The sequence below is a fragment of the Musa acuminata genome, chromosome BXJ3-3 (assembly GCF_036884655.1).
Source record: "Musa acuminata AAA Group cultivar baxijiao chromosome BXJ3-3, Cavendish_Baxijiao_AAA, whole genome shotgun sequence".
Lineage (NCBI taxonomy): Eukaryota > Viridiplantae > Streptophyta > Magnoliopsida > Zingiberales > Musaceae > Musa > Musa acuminata.
This window is the reverse complement of record NC_088351.1, coordinates 36,581,583-36,603,805: the sequence shown is the minus strand read 5'-3', so window position 1 is coordinate 36,603,805 and position 22,223 is coordinate 36,581,583. Positions and strand designations below refer to the sequence as shown.

At 40.4% G+C, this 22,223-nt stretch overlaps 3 protein-coding genes across 7 annotated transcripts; 1 reads left to right on the top strand and 2 right to left on the bottom strand.

Annotated features, from left to right (window-relative positions):
• Positions 1–4,059: 4,059 nt before the first annotated feature.
• Positions 4,060–5,641, bottom strand: LOC135633474 (protein ELC-like). The gene has a single exon (XM_065142943.1). The coding sequence runs from the start codon at positions 5,639–5,641 to the stop codon at positions 4,433–4,435; it is 1,209 nt and encodes a 402-aa protein (XP_064999015.1). The 3' UTR covers positions 4,060–4,432.
• A 19-nt stretch (positions 5,642–5,660) lies between these two features.
• On the bottom strand, positions 5,661–15,388 carry LOC135633475 (endochitinase-like). 5 transcript variants are annotated; one of them, XM_065142944.1, is made up of 4 exons: positions 14,973–15,388; positions 14,749–14,902; positions 14,284–14,660; positions 5,661–5,799 (listed from the first exon to the last, which is right to left on the bottom strand). In XM_065142944.1, exons 1-4 carry the CDS (start codon positions 15,235–15,237, stop codon positions 5,732–5,734), a joined length of 864 nt encoding a protein of 287 aa, XP_064999016.1. In that variant the 5' UTR covers positions 15,238–15,388; the 3' UTR covers positions 5,661–5,731. The 5 variants fall into 5 exon arrangements, with proteins under 5 accessions (XP_064999016.1, XP_064999019.1, XP_064999021.1 ...); XM_065142947.1 differs by lacking the exon at positions 5,661–5,799 and adding an exon at positions 12,950–13,008; XM_065142949.1 differs by lacking the exon at positions 5,661–5,799 and adding an exon at positions 13,012–13,233 and having other exon boundaries at positions 14,973–15,386.
• A 4,512-nt stretch (positions 15,389–19,900) lies between these two features.
• On the top strand, positions 19,901–21,988 carry LOC135633437 (uncharacterized). Its single transcript, XM_065142885.1, has 2 exons — positions 19,901–20,527; positions 20,902–21,988. Exons 1-2 carry the CDS (start codon positions 19,991–19,993, stop codon positions 21,694–21,696), a joined length of 1,332 nt encoding a protein of 443 aa, XP_064998957.1. The 5' UTR covers positions 19,901–19,990; the 3' UTR covers positions 21,697–21,988.
• The last annotated feature ends 235 nt before the right edge of the window (positions 21,989–22,223 follow it).

Below are 22,223 nucleotides of genomic sequence, written 5' to 3'. Positions count from 1 at the left end.
ATTTAACAAAAATTAACGGGTGACGTTTCAATGAGCACCTAAGGTGGTAATCAAGACGATAAAATATATTTATTTATTTATTTGTTTTCATCGTGCTTGTGAAGCAATTAAGACCCCACACAATAGTGATCATCCATCCCATCCTACTCACTAGCAAAGACAAGTGGGGGAACAAATGCTGGGATCATCATCCTAAGGTCATTGTATCAAATTCCACCACCATCAAATCACCTTGGCAAAATGATTGGAGATTCTGTTTTTGCTTTGTTTGAGAAGACACCCGCAAGATGCGTTTTTACATGTATTTTTGTCGGGTTTTGGAAACGAAAGCAACGTGCCAAAAACGAAAGTATCGATGATCTATGTTGAGATAGATGCTCAAATCAATCTGATTTGTCATCCATTTCTTGTTGTTGCGATGTGTATGCCTTCGATAAAAAAAAGAAAGAATTTCTCCGACATTCAAGTTTAAATACCTCGAGATCTCGAGTAACCAGATCAAATGATCTATGCTTTGGTAGATGCGATCTGATTTGTGATCCATATCTTGATGCAGTGTGCGTATATCCGTATCTCGAGTAACTTGGTCAAATGATCTATGCCAAGGTTGATGAGCCAATTGATCAACTTGTCGTAACGTGTGTATGTACCCTTCGTAACAAGATTCCTCCAACACTTAAGTTAGATCTCGAGTAATCTGATCAAACAATATATGTCGAGATAGATGCTCGATCTGATTTGCAATATGTATACCCTTAGTAACAAGATTCCTTCGACACTTAAGTTTAAATATCTCGAGATCTCGGGTAACTTGGTTAAACGATCTATGCCGAGGTAGATACTCTCGAATCTATCCGATTTGTGAACCAATGTGTGTACCTTTAGGAACAAGATTCCTCCTGACTCAAGTTTAAATACCAACCTGGTCAAATGAAACGATTAGGAAAGATATTATCCAGATAAATAAATAAATAATATTCTAAGAATATTTTCACATGATGAATTCATTATATTCATTCATCTTATCCTTTTTCTGCACAGCTAATAACTGTAGGCAAAAATATCACCTATCAGACGATATCTTAGTAGTGAATCCATGATAGAACACCTATGTTCCTAGTCTAAGTATAATAAAAGAAATTTTAATTTTCAAAATAAAAAAAATAAATAAATAAAAACCGCTTGTTAATGACAAGCCAATCTGTTTAAGTCCGATTAAAGGATATCCAAAGATAATTTAGATAGGTCAGGTAAACCTAAGAAAAAGCAATAAGAGAATGCCTCCTAGTTTAACCAGTTAATGTTGCCCTCCGTAGAGCTCAATCACAAGAAATGAATCGTGAATTAAAACTCCCTCCTATGCTTACTGTCCAAAAACCATGAATTACTGTTACCTGAATCAATATGCACACCCCATAAACTTCTAACCAATCACAAGAAAGGAAAACATCAATTTTTACCATCATGTAATCACTCCCAACACTTTCATAACAATTCAAATAGCAAAAAGTAATAATAATAACCATAACAATGTTAATTTTTATAATTTTCAGTCCACCTGCATCTCAACCAAATATAGACAATGGATAATTTAAATGATCAAGAAGATGCATGTGGAGGATATATCACAAAAGCGTAATCCAAAAATGTCAAACTATTAGGTGTTGTGAGATAAATCTTAAACCAGAAGATGAATCCACTAGGAATTTGGTACATTCTATTATCAGAAAGATTAGGGGCAACAATCCACTAATATATAAAATAGATCTTCAAAATGGCATGTGGTAGGCGGAAAAAAATGTAAAGTATAGTATTTCTACCAAGATTCGAGTTTAAATAAGCGAAGCAAAGCATTAGCTAGAATTTACCTCGGTTGCTACTGCCTCCACATCGAGGGCACCATTTGATGAAAGAAAAGACTTGTATCACCCTACAGCTATTATGACGAGAACAAGAACATTCAAAATAAATTGAATCGCAGATCCTTGAAGCCAGCATGCATGTAGAGTCGACTACAGATGATGCAGAGCATGAATGCATTCACCCCAACCATTACCGGTTAACAAATGATCTCAAGCAGGCCATATTTGTCTTGCCATATATTACGCTAACCAATCCAACTGAAACATTCCTGCATCTTACAATTTTCAGTAAGGTAGTTTTACCAAATACATAGTGAGTAGCAAAAGTGAATGATTTTGCTGGCTTGATGAAATAGTTGGAGCTTTATGGCTCATAGGAGAGTGTCAATCTTTGCTTCTCTAGACCATGCAACATTAATGTCTATTGAGATCAAAGTAAGTTTGAAATACCATTGCTATCGATCAAAAACTGACTGATTTACCAGTCCAATAACCCATCGGATGATTCATCGAAGTAGGTCCGGTATGGGTCTGTATGTCCAATAAGCTCGTAGTCGACAGACCAGCATTGTAGTCGACAAACCAGCATGAACCTTACCATCCAGTACTAGTACCATTTTTAAAAAAAAATGAAAATAACTGTCAATGTCCTTTTTCTTATTCTTTCTTTCACATGGTTGCTCTCCTCCTCTGCCACTGCCACCTCCTTTCCTCCTCTTCTTCTCCTCTTTCCTATTCTAATCATCTTTATTCTCTGGTCCAAATAGTATTAATCTGGTCACTGGGTGATCAGACCAAGAGATTTTAACCCTTTTTGATGTGGTTGGTAAATTGGAGATGATTTTGGTTGAAATAGAATCTTTATTCTGATGAACAAAAAGTTTTTGAAGATCAACTGAGCGATCAAAGTTACTCAAGAATAACTTCTTGATGATTTCACTTTATCAAGAATCATTGCTCTCATCAATCTTTGTATCTTCTAACAACTGTCAAACACATCATTTCCTTTCGACATTCGGTTTGGCAATAGCCTCTCTTGCCACCACTAGCATTTTCCACACAACAATTTTTAGAATTTAAATTAATCGTGCACAATCACATAGCCATTTTAGAACCTTTCTAGAAGTCAAATGAACCATGCACCAATTTGTTTTTGCCATTACGATCAAGTAATAGAGGTGAACCAATTATGCTAGAGTAGCCATTTCCGACATCATTGCAGCTTACAAATCGATGCAGGCTATGACTGTCAGTGTAGCCCCACCTAGTGTTAATAGATCTCTTCGGTTGTAGTTGCATACACCATTACTTGGCATATATGTATAGTTATTAGAAATGCTGCTATATTCTGACATTGCAGCTTACAAATTGATGCAGGCTATGACTGTCACTGTAGCCCCACCTAATGTTAATAGATCTCTTCAGTTGTAGTTGCATACATCATTACTTGGCATATATGTATAGTTATTAGAAATGCTGCTATATCCTGCTAATCGATGACCATTCTTACAGAGAATGACTTATTAAGATTTGACTAAAACAATCTAACTGCCTTAACTCCCTAATAAACAACCAGTCTTATCTACAACTTTCATCTCTCATCCCTCGACATATAATCCTGAAACTTAAGCGATAACTTGGCATCCTGCTTAGAATTCTGCCAATCCGATGGTCCTCTAGACATGTATTCTTTATATTTCCTAGATGAATGCAATATGTCTTTATCAAGTCACGAATTTGCCTAAACATTTTGAATCCAATGTCAGAATCCGATTAACATACTCTCTGCAATCCGCACTTACAATTACACAATATAGATATGGTGATAATATTATCTTTAACCACCTAGAGATGAAAAAATAGTGCTATAGAAGACGAACAAAGTGAGAGCAATTGGTTCATTACCAGCCGCTGCAACATATATAGCAAGCTAAATTGTGCAGATTAAACAATTATAAACAAATTTGCCACTGGTTGATTGGTTTAGTATTATGATCAATGATGGCCTGATAATTTCCTGTCAAAGATAGGCTCACTACCAGGAAGACATGAACTTATAAATAGTTCACATTGACGACCATCACAGAATATCACACATCCAGTTCACATTTTAGATTTTTGTAAGATTACATTTGCCCAAAGAACAGAAGTACAATCCTAATAAGAACAAACATTAGAAGCATCAGCACGTTATAAGTAAAACTCACACCAAGATAGTACTTTCATATAAAGCAACATTTACTTGATCCTAGTAAGAACAATACATATCAACAAATTAACATTCCCAAATATGCAAGACCTCCTGCTAAACAAAATTATATGATGTTTTTTATCTAAAAAGTTCCAGCATTGGAGCAAACATACACCAAGGAATTATAAATCTGTCGAGTTCAAGATGAGGATATGGACTATTCAGGTGGACAAAGCGATAAGAGCAACTGTGGAGATGATGAATTATTCAGCGACGAGAGCTCTGGACGACAGTAAAATATCCAGTCTAGGAAATAGTATGTAGAAGCAAGGAAGAAGCAAATGTACACAAGAAGATATCAACCACTAACCTCCACTCTCTAGGAAGCATAGAGTGGCACCCTTGCCGCCAGTCTTGTGACCTGAGCAGCACGAGCCTTGGCTATGGTCGCCCGGTGGAAGAACTGCTCCCTGCACAACGCCCTCACACTCTTGAGATACGATTCAAACGTGATCGCCCCCTCCTGCACCGCCTTGTCCAGCGAGTAGACCGTGTCCTCCACCGCCAAGTCGGCAGCCGTGCACTCCAGTATCTGCCTCGACAGCCCATCCACCAGCTCAAACACTTCATCGGCGTCCAAGACATCCCGGCCTGTTTTTTTGCCTTCGGTCTCCCTCGTCCAGCCCTCGAGCACGTCGGTGTTCATGAGCACGAGCTGCAGCTGCTGCTCGAGCCCTTCCATCTCCTCGACCATCTCGCGGACCCCGCGCACGAGTTCCTCTCCCCGGCCACGCAGATTGGCCTGGACGGAGAGGATGGCCTCCATCTCCGCCTCCTGAGCCGTGCGCAGGCCGGCCGCGTCGCGGTGCACGTTCTCCAGGATCTTGGCGACGGCGTTGCGGCGGAAGGCCTCGGCGGAATCCTCGGTCGGTCGCACCGGCTGCTGGATCTGCGGTGAGGGCGGGAACCCGCCGTAGGGGGACGGCAAGGAGGAATAGATCCGGGATTGCAACGGCGATGATGAAGAAAGGGAAGGGACGGGATCGGGATTTGGATTGGGAGGAGGGGGATTGGGGTGTACGGTGGTGACGGGACGGGAGTAGAGAGGGGGGTCGAGGCCGAAGAGGTGAGAGAGGGAGCGGACGAGATCGACGAGGTTGGAGGCCGGGAAGACCCAGGTGGCGAGGTAGGGGACGGCGGCGGCGCGGACGAGGCCGGAGGGTTCGACGAGGGGATGACCGGGTTTGACGAGCATGTCGCGCGTGGGGGTGAGGAAGACAGCGGGGGGGCGGCGGGGGTAGGTCTCGAGGAGCCACACCGCAGACGGGAGATTGTAGGCGGCGCCGCGGTAGACGATGGGGAGGGTGCCCTCGGCCTGGAGGAGGTGGGAGGAGCGGCCATCGTCGTGGGTGAAGGTGGCGGCCCGGGGGCGGAGAGAGGGATAGGCCTCGGCGAGCGCCACCAGGTGCTGCCGGATCAGCCACTTGGCGTCCTCCGCGTAGGGGAGCGCCGCCGGGCCGCGCTGCGACAGGGCGGTGCTCAGGTATTGCTGCACGTACTGGGAGCCCGGCTGCGAGGGACAAGCCATCGGAGACGACGACGACGACTCCTTCTACTCTTGATCTTGTGATGGAGGGCTGTGATTTGCTCTGAGGTCAACAAGATCCGGTCATCGTCGTCACCTCGCACCCACGTCTCCTCCTTTTCTTTCCCTTCTTTTTGCTTCGGCGAGGGTCGGTTTGTTTGCTTTCGTCGTAAGTTTTGGCGTGTCATTGGCAGTTTCAATCAAACACTCTTTTATTTTCTTTATTTATTTCTATTCACAATAATAAATTAAATACATATCTAAAATAAACAAATATATCCCTCCAAAGTTAATGACTAATGATTTCATATATTTTGCTTTAAACTAAACCTTTCCTTTGGAAGCGTAAAAACTAAAGAATTATATATTTAAGGAGTCAATAAATTTTCTATTCGACAAAAGAAATTATAGATTCATTTTTTTTCTATTTTTTCCGTTTCTTTAACTACACAAAATTGTTCTTAATTTTTTTTTATTTTTAGCTTGACTTTTCTCCGACCAAATTTATATATTTTCTTTTGCTAACATTCGGACTAATTAAATAATATCTTATATAATTAATTATTTGTATCGTTTTGATTCTTATACTTTCAAATGTTAGATTATGATTCGTCTAAAAATAAAATATTTAATCTTATTTTTCTTATATTATTATCTATATTGACGAAAATAACGTACGGTGATAAATTGAAATGAGATAACATTAAACTTTATGATATTTATAATATAAAAGTAAATATTCTACTTTTATAAATATAAAATTTTAATATAATTTTTAAAAATATATTAATCGAGATACTAAATATAATTAATTATAAAAATAATATATAATTAGTCTCCCAATCCGTCGATTCTATGTTATTATGAGGCTTCTCTGACCCTTGGATTTGATCAAAGCTGTATGAAGCACCTCATCAACCTCAGTGGACGGTGCCTGATCTGCACCATGACCACAGCTTCAACTCTGGCTGGCAGAACAAGAAATCCATCCCAACTCTTCACAGTTCTTAGTCTACTGTGGTAAGAAGAACATGCAATCGGTGCGGAGAACAAAGGGAGTATCACGCCATTTGAGTTACTATGGAAATGGAACACAGCCGATGCAACTATAAGTAGCAGCTACTGTGGTCTTCCAGTCCCTGCATGGCTGCTGCTTTGGGTTCTGAAAGTGAGGGTTGCAGGAAGCTGAACACTCGCAGATGTTCAGTTTCCTCCAACATCTCACCTTCAATGGCTCAAGAAAATTCCAACAAAGTGGCGATTTGAATGTGAGAATTGGAGGAAATCAAAGCAATTGCAATCAAACATTGGCTTGGTTTCCTCCAATATCTCACCTTCAGTGCTCCACGGAACTGTTCGATCTTACTCATCTTCTCATTTAGCCTCAATCGTTTAAGCGATCAATTACAGTTCGTTTGATACTTAGTTTTCGACTATTTAGAATCATAAATCTTGCATTATTAAGGGTAGGATCGCTGCTAATGTTTTTATGGAGGGTTTTCTGCTTTGACACCCATCTAGAAATTGAAACAAAGAAACAGTTCTAACAATATCAAAATGTACAATTGAAGCATGAGGCCTCAGCAGTTTTTTTTTTTTTAACATATCTAATCATTTTATACTCCCATTTTGCTCCCGTAGATTGGTATATACGCTCAACATGTCCTCTGACATTCCAATTACTATTCCCATAGAAAACCGTAGTACCTTTTCCTCTATAGGCCTTATTTCTATCAATACTATCACTTTCATCCCCTTCAAATTATCCAAAGGTGGTAACTACACATCATGATGTGCTCAATCCTCTAATCTACTATTTGGCTATGATCTTCTAGGCTTTGTTGATGGTTCTTTTTGTTGTCTACCGACGATGCTCAACATCCCAAGCGCATCCAATCCAGTACCAAATCCGGACCACAAACTATGGTTACGCCAGGATAGTCTCATCCTTCAAGCAATTCAAGCCTCGGTCGTTGGATCCATCGCCCCACTCATTTCTTCATGTGACACTACTGTCGAAGCTTGGTGTAAGTTGCAAACTACCATAGCCAATCGTTCCCGCACTCGCATACTTAGTCTCCTATCCAGTCTCATGAATATCAAACAAGAGGGAAGTACTATTGTTGATTATCTACACAACATAAAGATTATCATCGATAACTTGGCATTGATAGGTCATTCCCTCAGTGACGAAGAAGTTACTGTCCATATCCTTAACAGCCTAGGAGACGAGTATAAGGAATTGGCAGCAGTAATACGGGCACGTGATTCACCAGTGTCATTTGAAGAACTCTATGATAAGTTGACTGACTATGAGATATATCTCAAGTGTGAGGACAGGTTGCCAAGACCATCCATTACAGCTCAAGTCAATCAAAATCCTAAGAAGAAGAGCAACCGATACAATAAGGGCTCCAAACAAATCTCTCCTCCTCAACCTTCTCAACATTTCGATTGCAACCATCAAGGTGGTTACTTCAATTATCCTCATCACTAGTGTCCTGATCACACAAATCAACAAAGAGTTATCTGTAACTATGTGACAAAGTTGGCCACTCTATAAAAGTCTGTAGAACTTCACCTAGACTTCCTCCTCTGTCGCATTGGCCTCACGCAAATCTTACAACTACTTCGGCTGCTGGTGATCAAAATTGGATTGTGGACTCTAGCGCATCTCATCACATCACCTCTAATTTACAAAACTTGTCCATCCACAATGACTATGGCGAAAGCAAAGACATCATCATTGGTGACGGTAACGGACTCCCCATTACTTTCTACAATGCTTAATTCACATAGTACTTCGTTTACGCTAGATGATGTTTTGTGTGCACCCCACATCAAACAAAACCTCATTTATGTTTCTCAATTCTGCAAATAGAATTATACCTCAATTGAATTCTTTTCAGACTCCTTTCTTGTCAAGGATTTGAGCACAGGGGCATCCTTGGTCCGAGGCCAGAGTAAAAATAATATTTACGAGTGGCCGTCAGTTCCACAAATCACCCAACCCACTGCCTACTCTTCGGTCGCAGCTCTAATTGACGTGTGACATCGTCATCTTGGTCATCCCTCAACTTTTATTCAGCAAAAATTATTTTTCCGTTATTCTCTTCTTACACTTAAAACCAATAACATCATAATTCATTTTGATGCTTGTTTAAGTAATAAAAGTTATAGACTTCTCTTTGGAAAATCCTCCATATCCTGTTCTAAACCCCTTGAGGTTGTTTACACTGATGTTTGGGGCCCCACTCCAATCATTTCCTTTAACAAATTCAGATTTTATGTTATTTTCGTAGACTATTTCATCAAATACACATGGTTATACCCTCTTCACCATAAATATGAAGTTTCAACAGTCTTTATCAACTTTCGAAGATTTGTCGAGAACATTTTTTAGTCTAAAATTAAGATTGTTTACTCTGATGGTGGCGACGAATATCAAGCCCTTAGATCCTGCATATCTGCTTGTGGTATACAACACCTCAAGTCACCTCCACACACTCTTCAACTCATCGGCTCTGCTGAACGCAAACATCGATATATAGTTAAAATTGGTCTCACACTCCTACACCAAGCCTCTATACCACCAACTTTTTGGACTGCAGCATTTCAAGTTGTCGTCTACCTCATTAATCGTATGCTCACTCCGGTCCTCGAGTACGAGTCGTCATTTGAAAAATTATTTCATAAATCCCTAAACCTTCAAAAACTCAAAATGTTTGGTTGTCTATGTTATTCATGGTTGCGTCCATATGTCTTACATAAGATAACATCAAAATCTAAATCTTGTGTTTTCATTGGATACTCCATTGACCATAATGCCTTTCGATGCTATGAACCCCAATCTTGAAAAGTCTTTACATCCTGTCATGTTATTTTTATAGAGACTACCTTTCCATTTCACAACCCTGAGTCTCCTACTGTGTGACCTACTCCATCACATATACATCACTGGAGTACGCAATCAATCTCATCAATCGAGTCTTTCGTAATATCATCCAGTCTTTCTCCTCAAGATCTACACTCTCTCCTCCCAGTGCAACAGTTCCTTACCCCCTCCATTGTGCCTCTCCCTTCTTCACTAGGTTCCCCTACAACTGAAGGCATTCTTTCATAATCACAATTGCTACATTTATCCTCTCCTGGGATCAATGACACTGAAGTATCTCAACCTCCACCACCCATACCTACAACACACCCTATAGCCCCTAAACATCCAATGACTACACGATCCAAAAGTGGTGTCTTTAAACCATGACAAATCATTGACCTACATATCATCACAACATCCTCGCTAGAGAACACTAAACCTACCACAATTACTCAAGCCTGAAAATCTTCATACTGGCGTAAAGCCATGTGTGAAGAATATGATGCACTCCTCCATAATTCTACATGGACCCTTGTACCCTCTCATCCCACACAAAACATCGTTAGGTGTAAGTGAGTCTTTCAAATTAAGCAGAACCCAGATGATCCGTAGTTAGATATAAAGCACGTTTAGTGGTCAAAGGGTTTCATCAACGACCTGGTGTTGACTTCACAGAGACATTCAGCCCTGTTGTTAAACCCACAACAATTCGACTTATTCTAAGTTTGGCCATCTCACGAGACTATCATTTACATCAACTCGACGTTAACAATGCCTTTCTACAAGGGACCCTAACTAACGAAGTCTTCATGTAGCAGCCTCCTGGCTTCATTCACCCTTAATATCCAAAGCATGTTTATAAACTACAAAAAGCTATTTATGAACTTTATCAGGCTCCAAGAGCTTCGTACACCGAACTTAGCTCGTTTTTGGCATCAATTGGCTTCATCAACTCCAAGTCTGATAAATCCTTATTTCTCCGTCACCAAAGTGGAAATATAATATATCTTCTGGTATACATGGATGATATTATTATCACAAGCAATAATCCTATGGAAATCAAGGTATTCCTCAAGCATTTAGCAGATCGATTCTCCCTTAAAAATCTAGGAACCTTGAGCTATTTTTTGGGAGTGAAAGTAACATACACATCTTCCGGGCTCTTTCTATCACAACGAAAGTATATTCAAGATCTACTATCTAAAACGAATATGCAAGATTCAAATGCAGTTACAATACCTCTGTCTTCTAGTGAGTCACTCAAACTTTATGATGGAAGCCCTACTACAGACCTGACTCAATACCGTCAAGTCCTTGGCTCCTTACGGTACTTATCTCTCACCCGTCCAGATATCTCATTTGCGGTCAATAAATTATCCTAGTTCATGCATCGACCATCTACTATGCATTAGTCTGCAGTCAAACTAATCTTGCGGTATCTTCATGGGACTATCAATCATGGCCTCTTTTTCCACAAACACTCCCCACTTCATCTCCACGACTTTGTCGATGGTGATTGGGTAGGGAATTTTGATGATAGAACATCCACATCGGGGTATATTCTCTTTTTTGGATCTAATCCAATCAGTTGGAGTTCTAAGAAGCAAAAGGCAGTTGCACGTTCTACAACTGAAGCTGAACACCATATCATAACCATCGCTGCTGTAGAACTCAATTGGGTCACGAATCTCCTCAAGGAACTTGACATCAACATCACCTCTACTCCTACAATATATTATGATAATGTCGGAGCCACTTATCTATGTACTAATCCAGCATTTCACTCACGCATGAAACACATAGCCATCAACTTTCACTTCGTGCGAGAACTGCTAGTCATAGGTGCCCAGCAAGCCAATCACGTGAGTGATGGCACGTGTGACTTGATACAGAATCTTTTTGCTTATTATATTTTAGCGTATATCACTATATAACTATTACATAAATGCATATATATATTGTGATGCCCTTGGATTTGTGCAATGGGAATCGGATCGTGATGAGATCACGATAATGAGATCGATTCACCTTTAAACACATATCCTAAATAATCCCGGTCATAGGTTACTCGAGAGGGACATCATGATAACCGGACAGACTGGTATGCTGTATACCCGTTTATATGATGGATGCAGCTGGTCTCATAGCTGCTCGTGTAGGGACACTAGGGATACAGTACAGATGCTCATTGGAGAATGAGTTCACTGATTGATCTGATTACGGAATGCTAGATGGTTGATGATGCCTTATTGTAAGATAGTGATTCCGTAGTCCTAGTGGTGTATTTGGTCCTTAGACTTGAGACACCAAGGATGTCCTGTATGAGTGCTCCACTCTTTGATACCAGACTTATAGGTTTGGCTGTCCCAGATCTAGTACAATTGGTCATTGGGAGTGGTAGTTAACCTTACGAGGGCTATTGAGTGTCGATAGAGGATCATCCACTCTCGACGTCATGAGAGGAATATCCCATATGTTCTTGCTCAAACAAATCCCTAGCCAGGGTCATTCGGGTTGAGAGAGAAAGAGTTCTCCGGGAGAATCCGATTAGAGCGAGACTCGAGTAGAAATCGTATGGGTTTGACAACACCATGCTCGATATACGGTCTCTGGGATATTAGATGGATGAGGGACTATAGGTACACGGTAACTGGTGACAGACAGGTCTAATGGATTGGATTCCCCTATATCGTCTAGGGACTACGGCGTAGTGGCCTAGTATGTCCGTAGTCGATGAGTCGAGTGAATTATTATATAAATAATAATTCACTGAGTTAGAAGGAGTTCTGATAGGTATGACTCACAGCCAGCTCGATATTGGGCCTAGAGGGTCACACACATATGGTAGGCATTACGATGAGTAGAGGTTTGGATATGAGATATCCGACAGAGCCCTTGTCTTATTGGATGCAGATCCAATACCCATTAGGGGAAGACCCATTAGGGTTTGACAGGAGACCTCTATAAATAAGAGGGATTCAGAGCCTCATAGGCTAGAGCCTTTGCTTGCTTCTCCTGTTCTCCTCCCCTCTCCACCTCAGAGAGAAGGACGTTTGACCTCCTTCACCCTCTCCTAAGGATCTGTAAGGAAACAGAGATATACGATCTCCCTAGGTAACACAATCTACTCTATACGCAATTTTAAGTTTAGCGGATTTTGCGCACCAATCTTCGCATAACGACGAACATCTCTTTGGAAATCGAGGATTTTGTTTTCTTGTTCTTCCGCTGCGCATATGATGTCGCCCCCAAGATTTTCCAACAAGAACAAGTTGTCAGACATTAACTACATGTTTTTCATGTACATATGACTGATCAACTAACGGATTCTCTCACAAAACCTCTCACCCACAACTCGCTTTCATCACATCGATCCAAGATCGACATGATAACAGAAGCACCGTCTTGCGGAAGCATAATAACAGTCAAGATCTTCCGTGATAACAACCTTAACAATAGATCTCCCCAACTCTGTTGAAGAGATATCGTAAATCTGTTGAAAAAAATCCTCTTTATTGAGAAAAATTGTATAAATAGGAAGTATTGTATTATTTTAAATTAATACAATCTCTTCTTTATATTTTATTTCTATCACTGTGAAGCTACCTTTGGACCAAATGAGGTGTATGTGGAAATGGCAGAGGCAAGTCTTTGGATAAGTCTTGTGACCAAAGGCTACAGAGTGCGTGTTGGGGTACCGCTTCTCATCTGTTGCTATCTGTGTGACACAAATGTTTATACTGCTCATTAGTCACCAAATAATTCCTCAAGGACAAGACCAGTCAAGAGTGGCGCTTCCTTCTCTCTCTCTCTCCTCTGTCTATTCAGCGTATAGTCGTGACAATTCTGATAGTTGTATGTCTCCTTCACTTGTAGGAAAAGTATCTTAAGCCTCTGCCATCTTTCCACCACTTTTATTTGGGTTTCCTTGTGTTGTAAGTCCAAAGAATAAGTAAAGTAGTATATATATATATATATATATATATATATATATATATATATATATAAGAGGATCCTCCTTATTTCACAAGTCTTACACTTACTACATTATGATGCAGAACTAATTTAGTTTATATTTTTATTTTGATAAATTTAATTAGTTTAAAAATATTTTTTTATAAGATGTGCTATATATATATATATATATATATATATATATATATATATATATATATATATATATATATATATATATATATATATATATATATATATAATAATAATGCTTATCATTAAGATATTATCAAGAGATGAAGATTATTTCTTGAATTAAGTCAAAAGCATTATTTTCTTCTATATTTGATTTGATGTGATTATAATATTTCTCATTCTACTTGAATCTATATAAAAAGGGATTAAAATATTATAATACATCAATCGTCGGATAGTTATCTATTTTTTCTATATTTATATTTTTATTATTAAAAAATATGTTATTACTCATCATACATCACATAATTTGATGATAATATATCATGTCCACTTATTAAGGGTTAAAAAAATAAAAATCAATTTGATAATTTTTTTATATACAAATACTGATCTCGTCCTAACCATAAACCAAACTCACTTATTTGGGTTCATTTGACACAATTTGGAAGTTTTAACTAAAGACTTTTATTGCTGACAACAAAAATCCTAAGATCAAATCTACCTTCTCCATTTATAATTTTTTTAAAAAATATTTTATTGAAACTAAAATATATATTATGTAATCTTTCCATTCAATTAATAATAATACTAATAATAATAATAAATGTCGCTGTACCTGCCGTAGAAGTAAAGGGTCTCGGGTTGTAGCAGTCCAAGTTGTCTCCGTAGCTCACCCCCAGCAAGTCGCAGTACCTCTTGTAGAAGCCGATCCTATCCGCCACCCTGGCATCGGACCCATTCCCGCACTCCAACGCTCCATTGATGATGTTGGTGGTGACACCGTAGCCCGGAAGCCTTCCGGCCGCCCGGTCGGCGTTGGATGGCGTCCACCTCCCGGTTATCGCGTCGTGGCACGACGGCATAGGCGACTGAGGAGTCATCCAGAACCACAGAGCCGTCTTGAACGAGATGGTCGCGTCGGTGGCCACCAGGTCTGGTTTGTTGAGCAGGTCGGAGCCGATGGCTCTCCCAGCCGGCCCGTAGTTGTAGTTGCTGCACGCAGAACACATCGGATTGTTCCGTTAGAAAGGCCATCGTTGTGAACTCGATCGCGGCGATGAACTGTAAAAGTATGACTTACTATGAGATTTGGATGGGGCCTCGGCCGTAGTACTTCTTGCCTGCAGCGCACGGCCACTGCGAGTTGGCGACGCAGTAGTCCGATGAGGGGTTCTGTTCCTGGACGTAGCAGTAACCCCACGCGTACGGACCATCGGGCGCCGTCGGCCACCCACCTGCGAAACCCCATGCATTCAGCTCTCTATCCATAAACTGTTGACGAGCCTTGGGAGCTGTACGAATTACCTGTCGTCTCGTGAGACGTCTGCGCCAAGAAAGCCGCGATCTCTCTCTTCTTCGTGGCGTCGTCGCCGGTCGTCCCGAACCCGCTGAAGGAGTTGGCGGCGGAGATGAAGGCGGTGTACGTGTAGAAGCCGTTGCCGGGGCAGGCTGCGTCGTTGCGATGCTTCAGCATCTGCTCGAAGAGGGAGGAGCTGATGATCGAGCCAACGCTGCCACCGCCGAGCGACGATAACAGGGTGAAGATGACCAACAACAACAAGGCCTTCATCCTCGTTAGCAGTGCTGGTGGTGGTGTGGGTGGGAGGTGGTGCTTATATAGAGAAATGGACTATGTTGAAAGGTCTTTTGCCGTTCGTTGGCTGTCTTCGTCGAAGGAAATGCTTCCTGCCCGCTGTGAAGCTTCCTTTGCCCAAATGAGGTGCACATGGGAAATCGCAGACGCAAGTCTTTGGACAAGTCTTGTGACGAAAGGCTACAGAGTGCGTGTTGGGGTACCGCTTCTCATCTGTTGCTATCTGTATGACACAAATGTTTCTACTGCTCATTAGTCGACAAATAATTATATATATATATATATATATATATATATATATATATATATATATATGTATATATAGCTTATCATTAAGGATATTATCAAGTGAGGAAGATTATTTATCGGATTAAGTCAAAATCACTGTTTTCTTCTATATTATAATACATCAATAGACGGATAGTTATCTATTTTTTTCTCTATTTATATTTTTATTATTAAAAAATGTTATTACTCATCATACATCACATGATTTGATGATGATATATCATGTCCATTTATTAAGGGTTAAAAAAATAAAAATCAAGTTGATAATTTGTTATATACAAATACTGATCTCATCGTAACCATACACCAAACCCACTTATTAGGGTTCATTTGACACATTTTGGAAGTATTAACTAAAGACTTTTATCGCTGACAACAAAAATCCTAAGATCAAATCTACCTTCTCCATTTATCTTTTTTTAATATTTTATTAAAATTAAAATATATATTATATAATATTATCATTTTAATTAATTAATTAATTAATTAATTAATTAAAAAATTAATAATAATAATAATAATACTAATAATAATAATAATATTTAAGCAAACAGAATTGAAGTGCGTTTGAAAATGAATTTCTTTTTAAACGTGAATCGGGAGACTGATCCTTAGTTTCCGCCGATCGATGCCGGCGGCCGAATGGTCAGTCAATATAAGATAAGAACTTTCTGCACAGTGCTGGAATTATGTTGATGAGGGTGACATTGAACTTAATGGTCCAGCTTGATTAATTGCTTAGAAAGTCGAGCACATGAACATGTTGCCATCCTAGTCATCGTGCTTGTCCACATAATTTATTAGATATTTGGACCAACTAAAGTTCATCTCCATTATGTTAAGGTAAGTTATATTATGGCTTACTGGTGTCACTATAATCAATATGTTTACTAAAGTATCTCCAAAGAGAGATCGAAGAGGTCGAAGGTTTACGTCATATCTCATATACGAATGTTATGTGATAATTATATAGAAATTGAAACAATCTTGCAATTTTAAGGGTAGGGTCGCTGTTAATGTTTTTATGGAGGGTTTACTGCTTTGACACCCACCTAGAAATTGAAACAAAGAAACAGTTCTAACAACATCAAAATGTACAATTGAAGCATGAAATTTGTTGTCTAACATATTCTTCAAATTAAGTTATGTTATATGATTCTTAATACAATATTGATATCCTATAATTCCTGGTTGGTAGTTGTTAGTGAATCGTTACGTTGTGGTCGATGTCTCGTTGCGGCTCGATTCAGTCTCCGATGTACAACGTTGCCCATGTGGATGCTCGAGTGACAAGGGCGAGCGTCGGGTTGGGTTCGAGCCTCATCCCCCGAGTGTTGTCTTTTCTCTTAGCGAGTGGCTTATTCTCCGTCGCTGAGCTCTTGCACGCAAGTCAAGGTTGATAGGAGGATTTCTCGACTTGATCGCTCTGAACCTTAAGTTAATTTTTGATAGAATAAAAGAGAGTTAGGTATTCGAAGTGCCTCCCCTTCCTAATTAGGGAGGGTTAGCTTTTATACCTAAAAGGATGAGTTGATCGTACGAGATCAATTTAATGTGATCGACTCCTCGAACGGTTGACTTAAGTTTCTATACGAGCGTGCGACCGACCTGCATAGATCGATGTCACGCGGTGTCGTTTCGAGCTTTCCGAAATGACTATATTGAAATGATGTTTGTCTTCCTAGATCCACGTGAGCAATGTCAAAATATATCATATCAATAGTGATTAAATATAAATTTAAAAAATGATACAAGAATTTTGTAGTTCATACAACACTCTATGGAGATTAAAAATATATGATGATAATAAAAAATAAAAGACTGTTGAATTAACTCGAATTTAAATCAAAATTCAAATCCTTTGTACATCCTCTCATATAGGCATCAAATATTTTTCCTCTTATACTCATAGTTATAAAAGAATAAATCATAGTTCTTAAGAATTTATTTTGGTACTTGAAATCATTTTCCTTGAACTAACCTTTTTCTCTAATTAAATACTACCTACTAACACTAACATTTTTATATTGTCTATCTTAAATAAATCTTTTAAGGGAACACTGAATATATTTTTTATGGACAGTCTCAATATTTTTCTGATTCAAGTACGTGGGTGGCATGAAGAACAGAGTTGACTCTTGGGTTGACCATTCTCCCCTGACGTGCTTCCATGTTGTCACGTATACCGGTAAGAACTTGGGAAGATGCCTCGACGTGGAAGCCACTCAAAGGGCAGCATGCAATAATCTTTTCATGAAATTGGAGGTAGCTTTTGCACGAGACTGCAACGAGATAGGATACTGCAATATAAACAATGTTGGAAATCTCGAGGATATCTGATGGTAAATGAAGAAGATGCAAATTAATTGCGATTCATGAAATATATCATACGTTGATCTGCCGAATGTTAACCGTACGATTACTTCTCTCTCAGTGGAAGCATCCTTTGTTGACCATTTCTCGTATTAAGAATTATCTAAGAATATGTTGTTTATTGCATTCACCAACAAAGATATCCATGGAAATGATGATTAATGAAACTGAGGAAAGAGTACAATGCAAATACGTGCCCATAGTAATTCCTAATTTATTGTTTTATAAAAATCATAGTCAAACGAAAAAAAAATCCTTCGCTTGTTAGATCATATATTTTTTAATAAATTATAATAAATCAATAAACTCGAATGACTGTTTTAACATAACATACATTTGATTATTATTTTTAATGAGAACTAATTAAGAGCTTTAGTTAAATCTTATTGGTATCTCAATCTTTAGACTTAAAAAATGTATATTTAACTATTTATAGTTACAAAAATAAAATATATTTTATCATTGATTTTATAGATAAAAATATAAAAATAATAAAAAATATATAATTTTAGTATTTCGGTTGATGATACACCCGATGGTGTTATCATCTACCATTACTAGTTGAAATATTAAAATTATTATTTTATCTATTATTTTTATATTTTTATCGATAAAACCAATGATATTAAGATAAATAAAGATATATATTTTTATTTTTATAATAATAAAAAATTTAATATAAAGATTAAGATTTTACTTTGGGGGGGGGGGGGGGTAATATGTAATTGACCCCTCACGCCATGGGTTATTTTTCTTGTTTTGATAATATATTTTTCGATTGTTCTCTCTGTTTTCTTATAAATTAGTCATATAATTTAAATTTTAATTAAATATATGTTGGGACCATTTTGCATACGGCACAACTTGATCATTTGGTCTTACCAATGATTAATCCGATGCCACAACATAAAACAAGAATAGTAGTTGCCGAGGGAAAACATTAATTTGACACAAAAAGTAAAAACACTTTCATGACCACATGCATGCATACTCAAAAACAAATTCAATGCTGGTTTTTATTAGCACCAGCTTAGGAAAATAAAACACTTCTTTCTACATGAGATGAAGCATCTGACAGAAGAAACGTCTTGAGGGCACACTTTGGGTCGCACTCAGCTGTTCCTTTAAAGGAAGGTCAGTACATTGGGTGCTTATAAAGCAGCCTTTGGTGGGTCGAAATTGAATGCGGTTTACGGTCACATCAACCGTGTCATAAAATAAACCGAGAATTAACCCATTTGGCCGGTCCGACTCGTTAATTATATTGTTTATTAACAACATGGACTATAATACTCTTGATTTTGTATTTATTTTTTATATTATCAACACGTTTTTTTTCTTTTAGATCTGACCTTTTTTTATTTATGAGACAACTAATGCGATTTATTTTTTTATGTTTTGATTAATATTTTATTATTTTTTTGTAACATCCGAATTAATCAGTGTTTTATTGTGTTCGAGTCATATATGTTATTTGATAATTCTTTTTTATCATAATTTTTATACTTAAAAAATAAACATATATTTATTTTAAATAATATATAAATATATTTATTTTATTTTTTAATGTCCAATTAGTGATAATTACGTAAATGAAGACAGCAACCCCCTCCCACGTCGTTCGTCTCCCACGGAACCCAAAAGTCTTAGTTTTGTACACTCTATTATCCCTACCCACCGGCTTACCTGGTTATTTACTGAGAAAGATATGGGCCCCACAGTCATTGCATCTAATTTAACGAAGTAATTGGGCATCTAATTTCTTTGTCACCTGAGTCAAACGGCGCGTTTCCCACTACGTGACACGTATCACGAAACCCGCATCGTAACGATCTCTCGCGCGCATCAGATTTTTTATTTCCTAATATGCCCCTACCGCGTAAGGGTAAATTGGTCATATCGTAGCCGGTGTTCTGTTGCGCCTACCCAACAATCATTACGTACTCTGTTTATACGCCATCGGGATCGCCCCCCTCACTCGTTTATACGTCGTTGCGATAAGAAGCGCTTCTTCTTCAAGTATCCTAAAACCCCACGGAGTCGATGGGGGAATCCCGATGCCGATGACATGGGGAACGGCGACCACCACCGCAACCAGATTGCCGCGGCAGCCGCCCACGCCTCGAAGTGGACGGAGCGGCGGCCGGTGCTGGCCCTTCTCTCCGCTCTCCTCATCCTCGCTGGCCTACTCGCCTTGTCCTGCTCCCGCGGCGCCCCGCCGTTCTCCCTCTCCCCTCTCAGATCCCTCCCCCTCTTCCGCCCCGGCGAGCCCCTCCGCTCCTCCTCCGACGGAGACATCGCGCCGATGACCGAGGAGGGGAGGCGGAAGCGGGAGCTCGACCGGAGCAGGATCGCGATATGCCTCGTGGGCGGGGCGCGGCGGTTCGAGCTGACGGGGCCGTCCATCATCAGGTACCTGCTCGACGACTTCCCCAACGCGGACCTCTTCCTCCACAACCCACTCGACCAGGACTCGTACAAGCTCTCGCTACTCAATGGCGCGCCGAGGATCGCCGCCGTGCGCATCTTCACGCAGAGGCCGATCCCGACGACCGAGTCGCAAGAGAGGGTGCTTACAGCCAACGGCTCGCCCAACGGAATCCAGGTGAGGTCGATCTCCTTCTACCATCGTTCATAGTGCTCGTCCTTACGACGAAAAGGAACGCATATTTGGTCCGCATCTCTCGGATCTCGATATCTTCTGGTATCGGAAGATGCTATAGTTTGTTATTCTCTCCACGGTTTAACACGATCATTATTACTTGTTTCTTGGTGAGCATTTTATGATGCGATGGAAAGTACCGATGACTGCAACTTTAGATAAGCACCAAAAACTATGTGCAATACATCCAGTTTTACTTACTATGGTCGAGAAAACTTTAGATAAGCACCAAAAAGTACTGTTGAAGAGCTTATCCTATCTTTTACGTCATGTTGCACTAGTATTATTCTAGTACTGATTCGTCGTTCTTGTTGCAGGGTCTGTTGCAGTACTTCAACCTGGTGGAAGGTTGCCTGAGGATGATCAAGTCGCACGAATCTAACGGCAACTTCACCTACGATTGGATCGTCCGCACACGCGTCGACGGTTACTGGTCCGGCCCGGTCGACGTGAAGGCCTTCCGCAAAGGCGCCTACGTCGTCCCCTCCGGCTCCCGGTTCGGTGGCCTCAACGACCGGTTCGGCATCGGCGACCGTGCCACCTCCGAGTTCGCCCTTTCCCGCCTTTCCCTTATCCCTCGCCTCGACGCCGCCGGGTGCCGGCAGCTCAACTCGGAGTCGGCCTTCAAAGCGCAGCTGGCGATCTCGAAGGTGCGGTGTGAGGAGATTAGGGTTCCCTTTTGCGTGATGAGCGACCGGAGGTACGAGTTCCCGCCGAGCCGGTACGGCGTGCCGGTGGCAGCGATGCGGAGCAAGGGGCCGCTGAGCGGGGCCAAGTGCCGGCCGTGCGAGCCGGTGTGCGCCGGGCAGTGCGCGGCCGAGGTGGGGGCGGTGCTGGACCGCGGGTGGAGCTGGACCGAGTGGCGCAACGACAGCATGCAGTTGTGCGACGCCAGCGACGGGTGGGCTCCGGGGTGGGCGAACATGTTCGACCAATTTGCAGGGCCCGAGCTGGCGGCAGCGCGGAATAGGGTGGTGGCGCTGGATACGGCGACATGCGTAGACGACTTGGAGACCATGAGGAAGAAGGCGGGGAAATGGGATGCGCCGGCGGCGGACGAGATCTGCAAGCTGGGCGCATTATTAACCCGTACAAACTCGACAGTTTTGTAGACTTGGTTTTTGGCAGGAAGCAGCAGGAAAATGGCACATTTCTTTGCAAGTAGAATTCACATTATTGTATAGAAACAGAAGTTCAATTTGGTACTGTACTCTTATCGGGTAGACTCCTAGTAGGGAAAGTGTTCGACTAATGATAAGGATTGGGTTGGTGGTCACTGTCGAAGGTTGCGGCGTTTGGAAGACAATTACCATCTGTGGGGATTATGGTTGGAGAAAAGAGTAGCTTCATATATCAAAGCCGGCAAAAAGAGAAATATTAGGTGGGCTAAATGCCCTTTTTTCCCTTTGGACAAGTGTGATTGATAACACCTCGTTCTAACTTAAAATTACTTGTGTAGTCCCCCGTATCGGCCCGATTTCTCGATCCAATTAAACATATATACATATATCAATTTCACTTATAAGGTATAACATTATTCGGATCTCTTGAGAGCGTACACAGAACACCTTAACTGCATCAAATTCCTTTGGGTTGTTATTGGCATGGAAGACATTCCAATGGGTGTGGTGGCAATGAA